Consider the following 14,196-nt stretch of genomic DNA (forward strand, 5'->3'; position numbering starts at 1 on the left):
TCTACATACTATCTAATGTCTGGGATAAGCATAAGGCTATCCTACATACTAACTAATGCCTGGGATAAGCATAAGGCTATCCTACATACTATCTAATGCCTGGGATAAGCATAAGGCTATCCTACATACTAACTAATGCCTGGGATAAGCATAAGGCTATCCTACATACTATCTAATGCCTGGGATAAGCATAAGCCTATCCTACATACTAACTAATGCCTGGGATAAGCACAAGGCTATTCTACATACTATATAATGCCTGGGATAAGCATAAGGCTATCCTACATACTATCTAATGCCTGGGATAAGCATAAGGCTATCCTACATACTAACTAATGCCTGGGATAAGCATAAGCCTATCCTACATACTAACTAATGCCTGGGATAAGCACAAGGCTATTCTACATACTATCTAATGCCTGGGATAAGCATAAGGCTATCCTACATACTATCTAATGCCTGGGATCAGCATAAGGCTATCCTACATACTATCTAATGCCTGGGATAAGCATAAGGCTATTCTACATACTATCTAATGCCTGGGATAAGCATAAGGCTATACTACGTACTAACTAATGCCTGGGATAAGCATAAGGCTATCCTACGTACTAATTAATGCCTGGGATAAGCATAAGGCTATCCTACATAATAACTAATGCCTGGGATAAGCATAAGACTATCCTACGTACTAACTAATGCCTGGGATAAGCATAAGGCTATCCTACGTACTAACTAATGCCTGGGATAAGCATAAGGCTATCCTTCGTACTAACTAATGCCTGGGATAAGTATAAGTTTATACTACATACTAACTAATGCCTGGGATAAGCATACGACTATCCTACGTACTAACTAATTCCTGGGATAAGCATAAGGCTATCCTACGTACTAATTAATGCCTGGGATAAGCATAAGGCTATCCTTCATACTAACTAATGCCTGGGATAAGCATAAGGCTATCCTACGTACTAAATAAGTTTATACTGATTTGAAGTTTATACAGATTTGTTGGTCCTATGGTTCTTATATGTTGTCAAAATCTGTTTCTTTCCTAAGATATGGTGAGTCCACAGCATTATCATCATTTACTGTTGGGAATATCACTCCTGGCCAGCAGGAGGAGGCAAAGAGCACCACAGCAAAGCTGTTAAGTATCACTTCCCTTTCCACAACCCCCAGTCATTCTCTTTGCCTGCTGTGCAAGGAGGAGGTGAAGTTTTTTGGTGTCTGATATTTTTCTTCAATCAAATTTTTTTATTTTGAAAGCCAGAGTAGGTTTGCTCTTATCTTTCCTATCAAGAGTGGGTCTAGCTGTACTCCACGTTAGTCTCTTCAGTAGGGCAGTGGTGGCTTTCAAGCAGTTAGGAACGTGTGGGGTGGGACTCACTGCGTTTCCTAGCACTTTGCTTCCCATGTATGGAAAACCAGAGTAGGCTTATTCTGTCTTTTCTTCTTCCACAGGCCCCTGTGAGGAGTGGCTTTCTCTCATGCCGGGTGAGTTGTCCTCTTGCCCGACGGCTAGAAGTGCAGGTAAGTGCCATTTTTTTTCTCCTTGAAAACACTGAAGGCACTGGGATCTAATGATCTGCATAAGATAAAGGGACTAAGTCCTGTGTTCAGGACCTTTATGGCAGGTAGCAGGCACTACTATCTGTGACAGAATGGTGGCTCAATTTTAATCTGAAAGATGTATGTTCAGTGTTTGGTACAACATTTTATTCATTCCTCCAGGTGGGTGGAATTTGCTCCTTATTTTTGTTTATTATTCTCCGGTGCTACTACTTGGAGAGAGGCAAGGTCTCCTGCAGTTTTTGGTGTGGTAAAAAGTTTTTTCGCCATTACGGTTTCTAGGACCACCTCCGATCCTAATTTTAAGGCGGATCCTTTGCTGAGAGTGGAAATTACTACAGATACGCGCGCTTTCACTTTGAGACGCTGTGTTCAATCAGTCACGTGACTTCCTCATATCGGAGAGTCATTAGGAGTCCGGATCAGTCGCAGGAGCTGAATCGCTTGTCTTTTTCATTCCGGGGTGCAGGGGGAAGGTAGGAGCCTCAGCTATACAGCTAAGGTGTAGAGGTGCTGTATAAAGGTAGTTTTCAAATGTTTTGCCCGGTCTGTCACCCTCTTTTCTGTCTCCCTGTCAGGGAGTATAAAGTATAACATAGCCTAAGGTATTTTGGTTTCATATACTCTGGTAAGGACACTGGTTAATACACAGTCTTACAGAGACAGGTGTTTTTTTTTTTTTTGTTTTTTTATAAAATCATTTTATTTTATTTTTTTCTCCCAAAATGGATCTAGAGTCTATACCTTCTGCAGAATGCAAGCTTTGTCTATATAACCAGGTAGAACCTCCCTTGTCTTTTTGTTCCTCATGTATTGAGAGGACATTTTAATGTACAAAGATAAGATTTTTTTTTTTCTTCTGAACCACCATTCTCTCAGGATGATGCTGTTCAAGCTATGCCACAGCTTTCTCCTCAGACGTCCCAAGCCGAAACAGCGTCACAGGCAGTGCCCTGCAGTTCCTTTCAATCTCCTGGAGGAGTGTTTTTGCAAGCAGAAATTGTTGCACAGGTATCTTCTGTGGCATTAGCTGCTATTCCCATGCTAGAGGAAGATGCAAGAGGAAATTTAGAGAATCTGATTGTAAGGTTTCTGATTCAATTCCGACTAACCAAGTTGCTCTTTCTCATCAGTCTGATGAGGAAGTTATGTTGGTAGCCTCTGAGGGTGAAATCTCAGATTCAGACAGTGTAAGCCCTTCATCTGATGCTGAAGTTGTATCCTTCAGGTTTAAGCTTGAACACCTCCGTGTTTTGTTAAAGGAGGTTTTGGCTATGCTGGACGACTCTGATAATTCTATCGTTGTCAACCCTAAGAAATCAAGTAAACTTAATAAGTACTTTGATGTTCCTTCCGCTGTGGAGGTGTTTCCTGTACCTGACCGTGCTACGGACATTATTGCACGGGAATGGGAGAGGCCTGGGATTCCTTTTTTCCCGTTGCCGGTGTTTAAAAAGATGTTCCCAGTAGCTGACTCCATTAAGGAGTCGTCGCAGACGGTGCCAAAAGTGGAAGGGGCAATTTCTACTTTGGCTAAGAGAACTACAATTCCTATTGAGGATAGCTGTTCTTTTAAGGGCCCTATGGACAAAAAATTAGAGGCATTTTTGAAAAAGATGTATGTTCATCAGGGTTTACAATTGCAACCAGCAGTGTGTATTGCCACTGTGACAATTGCGGCAGCCTATTGTTTCAATGCTTTGTTTGAGTCTCTTCAAGCAGAGGCCCCCTTGGAGGAGATCCAGGACAGGATTAAGGCGCTTAAGTTAGCCAATTCCTTTATTACTGATGCCTCTTTACAGGTCATCAAGTTGGGAGCCAAAATTTCTGGTTTCACTGTACTATCCCGCAGGGCCTTATGGTTAGAATCTTGGTCAGCGGATGTTTCATCTAAATCCAAGCTTTTGGCTATCCCTTACAAGGGTAAAACCTTGTTTGGTCCTGGTCTGGCAGAAATCATGTCCAATATCACGGGTGGTAAAGGGTCTTTTCTGCCGCAAGATAAGAAGAATAGACAGAAAGGACGTCAGAGTAATTTTCGTTCCTTTTGTGACTTCAGAGGTAAGCCTTCCCCTTCCTCTGCCAAGCAGGAGCAGTCCAAGCCTTCTTGGAAACCCAATCAGTCTTGGAACAAGGGGAAGCACTCGAAGAAACCTTCAGCTGATTCCAAATTAGCATGAAGGGTTTGCCCCCGATCCGGGATCGGATCAAGTGGGGGCAGACTTTCTCTGTTCTCTCTGGTATGGATACAGATGTTCCAGATCCTTGGGCTGTGGACATAATATCCCAGGGTTACAAGTTAGAGTTCAAGACTTTTCCTCCTAGGGGGAGGGTTCCATCTCTCAAGATTATCTGTAAACCAGATAAAAAGAGGCGTTCTTAAAATGTGTACAGGACCTGTATGACCTGGGAGTGATAGTTCCAGTTCTGGAGCAGGGTCTGGGATTCTACTCCAATCTGTTTGTGGTTCCCAAGAAAGAGGGAACTTTTCAACCAATTCTAGATTTGAAGTGTCTAAACAAGTTTCTCAGAGTACCGTCCTTCAAGATGGAAACTATACGTTCCATTCTCCCCTTGGTCCAAGTTCGTCAGTTCATGATGACCATAGACCTGAAGGATGCATACCATCATGTTCCCATTCACAGAGATCATCACAAATTTCTGAGATTTGCCTTTCTGGACAATCACTTTGTTTGTAGCTCTTCCGTTTGGCCCTGCCACGGCTCCCAGAATTTTCTCAAAGGCCCTGGGGGCTCTTTTGGCAGTGATCAGGTCTCAGAGAATTGCAGTGGCACCCTATCTGGACGACATTCTGGTTCAGGCGCCATCTTTACAACAAGCAAACTCTCATACGGAGATCTTGTTGGCTTTTCTACATTCCCACAGATGGAAAGTAAATCTGGGAAAGAGCTCCCTTGTTCCAGCTACAAGGGTAGTTTTCCTAGGGACCATAAAAGGTCAGAAAAGACAAGATTCTTGCCTCTCTATAGTCTACTGTTCGACCATCAGTGGCTCAATGTGTGGAGGTAGTCGGTCTGATGGTTGCTTCCATGGACATCATCTCATATGCTCGGTTCCTTCTGAGAGACCTGCAGTTATGCATGCTCAGAAAATGAAACGGGGATTATGCGGATCTGTCTCAGAAGATAGATCTGGATCAGTCAGCAAGAGACTCTCTCTTGTGGTAGCTGTCTCAGGAACATCTCTCTCAGGGAACATGCTTTCAGAGACCTTCCTGGGTGATTGTGACTCGGGAGGAGTCAGCTCTCCCCATAAACATCTTGGAGTTGAGAGCAGTTTTCAATGCTCTGCTGGCTTGTCCTCAGTTAGCATTAGCCCGATTTATCAGGTTCCAGTCGGACAACATAACCTCAGTGGCTTACATCAATCACCAGGGAGGAACTCTGAGTTTATTAGCCATGAAAGAGGTAGCTCGGATTATTCAGTGGGTAGAAACTCACAATTGATCTGCCATCCACATTCCAGGAGTAGACAACTGGGAAGCTGATTTTTTGAGCAGACAAACCTTTCATCCCGGGGAGTGGGAGCTCCATCCAGAAGTGATTTCCAGCCTGACTATCAAGTGGGGGGTGGCGGAGCTGGATCTGGTTTGAGGTCAAGGGATCCACAGGCCGCGCTGATAGATGCTCTGGCAGTGCCTTGGGATTTCAGGTTGGCTTACCTGCTTCCTCTGTTCACTCTCCTTCCACCAGTCATTGCTCGTATCAAGCAGGAGAGAGTGTGTGTGATTCAATTAATTGACTTGAGGAAACGGCCAGGAGCTTGTGGCCGAGAAACGCGTCTTAAGCTCACTCTAATAAAACACAATTTGTTTTTAAAACAATGTTTTCACTTGCATCACGGCTTTTACCTAATTACCCCCACATGCCTTTCTGATGCTTTTGGAACACACAAGTCGTTTTGTTCATTGCGGATTGTGCTACTAGTTCCAGACCCAAGAGGGGAGACTGTACATACATCTGGTGACGATATCGACGGTCCCTGGTGATTGTGGAGGAGAGCCCACAGCCGCACCTCTAACACTTTGAAGGATCCGTTACACAGCGTACTGACTGCTGTTGAATGTCAGCCTGCACATTCGCACTGCTTTGTATAAGAGTGCCAATACTCCTGTGAGTATATTTCCATTTCTTCTGTTTGTGACATCCTATTCTGAAGTTTATCTGCACTATGAGGCGCTGTCTTTTTTTGTCCACTTCATAGATACACTGAAAGATTGCTCAGTTGCAAGACCAGCAGCCCAGTACATCAACATCTCCATTTTCACATCAACCTCTTCATTATTATATCAGAGATTGCAACAGAACTGGTATTGCGCAAGGTTTTAACTATCATTGTTTTCTGGACTTTCACGAACTGATATATTTGCAATTATCTGTTTATATATACACATTTATATTTGCATTGCCACTAATCTTAATATTTTTTCTATATAATATTTTTTTTCTATTTAGTATTGAAGTTTTGGCGCACACTTTCACTATATACCTTTTTATACTAAGTTAGGTTTTCCCCCTCAAGTTGTTTCGGACAGGAATATTAATCAGGAAATTGTTGTTCCTTCTCTATGTCCTAATGCCTCTTGTTCTAAGGAACGCTTGTTGCACAACCTGGATGTTGTACGTGCTTTGAAATTCTACTTGCAGGCGACTAAGGATGTTCGCCAGTCTTTGGCCTTGTTTGTTTCTCTGAGAAACGCAAGGGTCTGAAAGCTACGACTACTTCTCTTTCACTATTGTTGAGAATTATAATTTGTTTGGCTTACGAGACTGCTGGTCAGCAGCCTCCTGAGAAAATTACAGCTCATTCCACGAGGGCTGTTTCTTCTTCCTGGGCTTTCAAAAATTAAGCTTCTGTGAAACTGATTTGCAAGGCGGCGACTTGGTCTTCTCTGCATACTTTTTCCAAATGTTATAAATTCTATACTTTTGCCTCAGCTTTTGGGAGAAGGGTTCTTCAAGTGGTGGTGCCTTCTGTTTAGGTTACCTGTCTTGTCCCTATCTAATCATCTGTGTCCTCTGGCTTGGGTATTGATTCTCAACAGTAATTGATGATAATGCAGTGGACTCACCATATCTTAGGAAATAAAACTAAATTTATGCTTACCTGATAAATTTCTTTCTATCTGGATTTGGTGAGTCCACAGCCCCGCCCCTTTTTTATTTAAGGCAGTTTTTCTTGCCAAAACCTCAGGCACCTCTACACCTTGTGTTGCTTCTTTTCTCCAGTTACCTTCAGTCGAATGACTGGGTGTTGTGGGAAGGGAAGTGATACTTAACAGCTTTGCTGTGGTGCTCTTTGCCTCCTCCTGCTGGCCAGGAGTGATATTTCCAACAGTAATTGATGATAATGCCATGGACTCACCATAACCGGACAGAAAGAAATGTATCAGGTAAGCATTAATTTTGTTTTCTAAAATGTTTTACAGCTTTTGGGCTTGATTACAAGTGGCTAATGTTTACTTTGTCGGCCACGTTAACCCTTCTCTGCTAAATGGGATTTACCATAGACTTGTAATATTAAGTTGCACACTAATGATAGTGTGGCCCAGCGATATTGCTTATGACAATATGCCTTTATCATTAGCGTGCAACTTGTAATCTGGCATTTACTATTTAGTGCATTATATCAGTTATTTACTGTGTCTGTTTCTTTCCAGTAGATCATCTTACAAACAAGAAAGCTGATGGGCATTATATCTTATCACACAATATTTTGAGCAATCATATTCAGGACATCAATATTGACAATAGAATATGCACAAGATTAAGGAAATCCACAACAGATCTGACTGAAAGAATAGGTTCGTGTTCAGAAGCAAGTCTTTTAGGAACAGATTTGTCAACAACTGAATATTTACCTACTCAAGAAATGTGTACCCAAGAATCTAGAGATTCAGTGTTTGCAGAAGGGAAGGATGGTGGCAGTGAATATGGTAAAATCTCCATTTCTGTGACATTCGCCCCTCTAACAAAGCAGATTAGGGTCACCGAAGAGAATCTGTTTGGCTGCTCTATATGTAGTAAATTTTTTAAGCAGAAAGCAAAACTGTTTGAACATGAACAACGTCACAAAGAGAAGAGATTTGTGTGCTCTGAATGTGAAAAATGTTTCAGGCACAAATGTGAATTAACTGTACATCACAGGACTCACACCGGCGAGAGACCATTTGCTTGTAGTAAATGTGGAAAAGGTTATAAAAGTCGTCAACATCTTAAAGCGCATGAAATAAGCCATACGGAAATGAAACAGTTTCAGTGTTTTGAGTGTGGCAAACGGTTTAAGCAAAACTATCAACTGAATGCACATAAAAAGTATCACTCAGAAGCTGGTACACACATTAAAGAACCATCAATAGGCAACAATGCACAAAAGCCATATGCATGTAGTGAATGTGGTAAACGTTTTGTGCAAAAGCCCTCTCTTGTTATACATCAGAGACTTCACACTGGTGAGAAACCATTTGCATGTTCAGAATGTGAGAAATGCTTTACTAGTAAGCCTCAGCTTCTTCAACATCAGACTCTTCACACTGGAGTGAAAGCATTTGCATGTTCTGAATGCAATAAATGTTTTAGACTCAGGACCCATTTTATTAAACATCAGAGCATTCACACAGGAATAAAGCCATATGTATGTCCTGAGTGTGGGAAAAGTTACAGACGGGGATCTGATCTTAATATACACATAAAATGCCATACAGGAGCTGAAAAGCTGTGTGTTTGTTCTGAATGTGGTAAAGGGTTTAGCTGTAACTCAAAACTTAAAGCTCATCAAATAATCCATACTAGAGAGAAACCATATGAGTGTTCTGAATGTAAGAAATGTTTTCTGCGCAAGTCAGACCTAACCAAACATCAGAGGATTCACACCGGAGAGAAATCTTATGAGTGTACAGATTGTGGAAAATGCTTTAGACAGAGTTCTGCACTTTGTCAGCATAAGAATGGTCACACGAAAAATAAACCATCTGTATATTATAAAGACAGGTCCTAATGCTCTTTTGACACTTCACACAGGAGATAAACAAGTTGAATGTGCCAAATGGTTAAGTGTTCTGAGTGTGGGAATGTTTTATCCAGTGACCAAGCCTTAATTAGACACACTGAAGAGAGATTATATACATGTTCTGAGTGTGGGGAATGTTTTACACAGAAAAGAAACCATTCAAATGTTCTGAGTGTGGAAAACTATTTATCACTTGCTGGGGTTGTGCACCAACATATGAGAGGTCATACAGGAGAAAACCATTTGCGTGTTCTCGATGCAGATTTTTTTTTCTTTTAGTTCAAATCCTAGTAAACATGATAGTTCATACTAAGTCAGTATAAAGATATTCTTACTTCCCAATAAAAAAATCTGCTTGCTGAACATAATCAGGCTTTTATACAATTGACATTTTTATTCCTATGTTTGTTTTAGAACAGTAAGCTGATTCTTTACCTTTTTAGACTATAATACTTTATGATGTGATTTTGTAAAATTTCTAATAAAAATATCTATGGATTTTTGTCAGTAAACTTAAGTGAGTTGTCTTTTGGAATTCAACAAATGTGTGGATACATGTATAGTAAAAATGTTACATTATTTGCAATAAACAACTAGTTTTAATACTATAAAGTAGAACACAAAACAAGAAATGGTTCTGGAGTGAAAAGGGTTATTACTGATATTTTTTTCGTAAGATAAGTTCATAGGTTGATCCTTAACATGTGGGATATAATTCCCGCCACTAGGAGGAAGTAAAAAACCCTCACAATAGCTTTAAGCCCTCCCACCTCCCCTCCCCACTCAGTTTGTTCTTGGCCTCCCAGGATACAGTTTGGAGATGTAGGTGTTCTTCTTTATATTTTTTTTTTTAATTCATATTTTTTTTAATTCATATTTTTATTAGGATCTCAGACCTATGTGAGACCCACACCCCTTGTATGTCTTTTAGCCTCCCCCTTAGGGGATGCAGGTATATCTAGCAGAAATCCTCTGCAGTACTTGTACTAGCACAGGATTGGCTATCTACTGGATCAGCAACCTGTCAGCATGATGGTAAGCTCAGTGGAGGGGTGCTTCAGTATAACAGACATTTACTATAAGCAGGTAGTTGGTTTTTCACATGTACCTCATAGTACATTCCTGCAGACATAGTTTTGGGATTATTTTAACTCCTAAGGGACGCTATTTTACTTTCGTTTTTGCAGTTGCGCAGCTCCTGATAGCTTTGCACGCTTTCCTCATAGCAGGGGAGGTCCTTACTTGCGTACCACATGATCGGGTGCATCTAGCTACCGTTCTTTTACGATCCTTGCTGCAAGGAACTCTGTTAGTCCTATGGAGAGCATTTTCAATAGTTGGTCTGGGTCTAGGAGGTGCCATAGCCACTGGAGTTATAAAGGTGCTTCTTTATTATTAAGACCGTTTCTTTCCTAAGATATGGTGAGTCCACAGAATCATCAATTATTAGTGGGAATATCACTCCTGGCCAGCAGGAGGAGGCATAGAGCACCACAGCAAAGCTGCTATATATGTCACTTCCCTTACCCATAACCTCCAGTCATTCTCTTTGCCTGCGGTGCAAGGAGGAGGTGAAGTTTTGTTGTCTGATCTACAATCAAGATTTATTTTAAAGCAAAGTAGGTTTGCTCTGATCTTTCTAAAGGGTCTAGCCTTAGCCCATGTCAGTCTCCTCATTAGGGCAATGGTGGCTTTTAAGCAATTGGGAACTTGTGGGGTACAATCCTCACTGCGTTTCCAAAAACATTTTGCTGCCCTATTTAGATAGCCTAAGTACGTTAACTCAGTCTTTCTGTATTTCCACAGGTCCATGTGAGGGATGGCATCCTCTCAAACTAGGTAATTTTTGATGTAAGTGCCAGTTTTATTTTCTTTCATGTAATTGGCAAGAGTCCATGAGCTGGTGACGTATGGGATATGTTATCCTACCAGGAGGGGCAAAGTTTCCCAAACCTCAAAATGCCTATAAATACACCCCTCACCACACCCACAATTCAGTTTTATTGCCTCCTATGGAGGTGGTGAAGTAAGTTTGTGCTAAGATTTCTACGTTGATATGCGCTTCTCAGCATTTTTGAAGCCTGATTCCTCTCAGAGTACAGTGAATGTCAGAGGGATGTGAAGGGAGTATCACCTATTGAATGCAATGGTTTTCCTCACGGGGATCTATTTCAGAGGTTCTCTGTTATCTGTAGCAGAGATTCATCTCCTACCTCCCTTTTCAGATCGACAATATACTCTCATATTCCATTACCTCTACTAATAACCGTTTCAGTACTGGTTTGGCTATCTGTTATATGTGGATGGGTGTCTTTTGGTAAGTATGTTTTCATTACTTAAGACACTCTCAGCTATGGTTTGGCACTTTATGTATTTATATAAAGTTCTAAATATATGTATTGTACTTATATTTGCCATGATTCAGGTTTTCAGTATATTTCTTTTTTGCAGACTGTTTCATATCTGGGAAATGCTTTTTTATGAAAATGTATTTCTTACCTGGGGTATAGTCTCTTTTTCAAATTGACTGTCTTTAAAATTTGCGTGCAGAATTAGGCTTGCGAGGGTGCAAAATGACAAAGTTTATTGCGTCATTCTTGGTGCAAGATTTTTTGGCGCCAAGTTATGTTCGTTGACGCAAATTCGTCTTTTCCGGCGTCTTAGTTGATGCCGAGTCCTTCACAAGGTTGCGTCATCTATATGTCGTTTTCGGACATTTTTGGCGCCAAAAAATATTTTTCTGTTTGTTGTGCATCATACTTGGCGCCAAATATTTTCATTATTTAAGACCCCATTCCTATTTGCCTCTTGCCTTTTTCTATGTCAGAGGGCTATGCTGTTTGCATTTTTTCCCATTCCTGAAACTGCCATATAAGGAAATTGATAATTTTGCGTTATATGTTGTTTTTTTTCCTCTTATATTTGCAAGATGTCTCAATCTGATCCTGTCTCAGAATTCACTGTTGGATCCCTTCTGCCTGATAACAGTTCTACCAAAGCTAAGTGCATTTGTTGTAAACTTGTGGAGATTATACCTTCAGCTGTGGTTTGTAATATGTGTCATGATAAAAAAATTTCATGCAGAAAATGTATCAATCAGTAGTAGTTCATTACCTGTTGCTGTTCCCTCAACATCTAACGCACAAGATATACCTGTAAAATTAAAAGAATTTATTTCTGATTCTATTCAGAAGGCTTTGTCTGCCATTCCGCCTTCTAATAAACGTAAAAGGTATTTCTTTTGCAAGATGTATCGAGTCCACGGTTTCATCCTTGTGGGATATTATCCTTCCTAACAGGAAGTGGCAAAGAGAGCACCCACAGCAGAGCTGTCTATATAGCTCCCCGCTTAACTCCACCCCCCAGTCATTCTCTTTGCTGGCTCTAAGCAGGAAGGGTAAAGTGAAAGAGGTGATAAACTGTTTCTTTCATGTAATTAGCAAGAGTCCATGAGCTAGTGACGTATGGGATATACATTCCTACCAGGAGGGGCAAAGTTTCCCAAACCTCAAAATGCCTATAAATACACCCCTCACCACACCCACAAATCAGTTTTACAAACTTTGCCTCCTATGGAGGTGGTGAAGTAAGTTTGTGCTAGATTCTATGTTGATATGCGCTCCGCAGCAGGTTGGAGCCCGGTTTTCCTCTCAGCGTGCAGTGAATGTCAGAGGGATGTGAGGAGAGTATTGCCTGTTTGAATTCAATGATCTCCTTCTACGGGGTCTATTTCATAGGTTCTCTGTTATCGGTCGTAGAGATTCATCTCTTACCTCCCTTTTCAGATCTACGATATACTCTTATATATATACCATTACCTCTGCTGATTTTCGTTTCAGTACTGGTTTGGCTTTCTACAACATGTAGATGAGTGTCCTGGGGTAAGTAAGTCTTATTTTCTGTGACACTCTAAAGCTATGGTTGGGCACTTTTTTATAAAGTTCTAAATATATGTATTCAAACATTTATTTGCCTTGACTCAGGATGTTCAACATTTCCTTATTTCAGACAGTCAGTTTCATATTTGGGATAATGCATTTGAATATATCATTTTTATCTTACCTTAAAATTTGACTTCCCTGTGGGCTGTTAGGCTCGCGGGGGCTGAAAATGCTTCATTTTATTGCGTCATTCTTGGCGCGGACTTTCTTGGCGCGAAAAATTTTTTCTGTTTCCGGCGTCATACGTGTCGCCGGAAGTTGGGTCATTTTTTACGTTTTTCGCGCCAAAAATGTTGGCGTTCCGGATGTGGCGTCATTTTTGGCGCTAATAGCATTTCGGCGCCAAATAATGTGGGCGTCAATTTTTGTCTCCACTTTATTTAAGTCTCGTTATTTTTTGCTTCTGGTTGTTAGAAGCTTGTTCACTGGCATTTTTTCCCATTCCTGAAACTGTCATTTAAGGAATTTGATCAATTTTGCTTTATATGTTGTTTTTTATATTACATATTGCAAGATGTCACACGTTGCAACTGAGTCAGAAGATACTACTGGAAAATCGCTGCCTGGTGCTGGAACTACCAAAGCTAAATGTATCTGCTGTAAACATTTGGTAGTTGTTCCTCCAGCTGTTGTTTGTATTAAATGTCATGACAAACTTGTTAATGCAGAAAATATTTCCTTTAGTAAAGTACCATTACCTGTTGCAGTTCCATCAACATCTAATGTTCAGAGTGTTCCTGATAACATAAGAGATTTTGTTTCTGAATCCATTAAGAAGGCTATGTCTGTTATTCCTCCTTGTGGTAAACATAAAAAGTCTTTTAAAACTTCTCTTTATACAGATGAATTTTTAAATGAACATCATCATTCTGATTCTAATGATTCTTCTGTTACAGAGGATTCTGTCTCAGAGGTTGATGCTGATAAATCGTCATATTTATTTAAAATGGAATTTATCCGTTCTTTACTTAAAGAAGTCCTAATTGCATTAGAAATTGAGGATTCTGGTCCTCTTGATACTAAATCTAAACGTTTAGACAAGGTCTTTAAATCTCCTGTGTTTATTCCAGAAGTTTTTCCTGTTCCTGGTGCTATTTCTGAAGTAATTTCCAGAGAATGGAATAATTTGGGTAATTCATTTACTCCTTCTAAACGTTTTAAGAAATTATATCCTGTACCGTCCGACAGATTAGAGTTTTGGGACAAAATCCCTAAAGTTGATGGGGCAATTTCTACCCTTGCTAAACGTACTACTATTCCTACGGCAGATGGTACTTCCTTTAAGGATCCTTTAGATAGGAAAATTGAATCCTTTTTAAGAAAAGCTTATCTGTGTTCAGGTAATCTTCTTAGACCTGCTATATCATTGGCTGATGTTGCTGCAGCTTCAACTTTTTGGTTGGAAACTTTAGCGCAACAAGTAACAGATCATGATTCTCATAATAATATTATTCTTCTTCAACATGCTAATAATTTTATCTGTGATGCCATTTTTGATATTATCAGAGTTGATGTCAGGTTTATGTCTCTAGCTATTTTAGCTAGAAGAGCTTTATGGCTTAAAACTTGGAATGCTGATATGTCTTCTAAATCGACTCTACTTTCCCTTTCTTTCCAGGGTAATAAATTATTTGGTTCTCAGTTGGATTCTATTATC

General features: G+C 40.3%; 1 protein-coding gene across 3 annotated transcripts in view; it reads left to right on the forward strand.

Annotated features, from left to right (window-relative positions):
• The window catches only part of LOC128656628 (zinc finger protein OZF-like), a 415,828-nt gene extending 406,718 nt beyond the window's left edge, over positions 1 to 9,110 (forward strand). For 2 of the 3 annotated variants that reach the window (XM_053710650.1, XM_053710641.1), the window contains exon 5: positions 7,250 to 9,110. In XM_053710650.1, coding sequence (XP_053566625.1) covers positions 7,250 to 8,586 — 1,337 coding nt within the window. In that variant the 3' untranslated portion in view covers positions 8,587 to 9,110. The remainder of the gene's footprint in view (positions 1 to 7,249) is intronic. The other variant, XM_053710657.1, reaches the window with a different exon arrangement.
• The last annotated feature ends 5,086 nt before the right edge of the window (positions 9,111 to 14,196 follow it).

The sequence above is a fragment of the Bombina bombina genome, chromosome 1 (genome assembly GCF_027579735.1).
Source record: "Bombina bombina isolate aBomBom1 chromosome 1, aBomBom1.pri, whole genome shotgun sequence".
In the NCBI taxonomy this organism is placed as follows: Eukaryota; Metazoa; Chordata; class Amphibia; order Anura; family Bombinatoridae; genus Bombina; species Bombina bombina.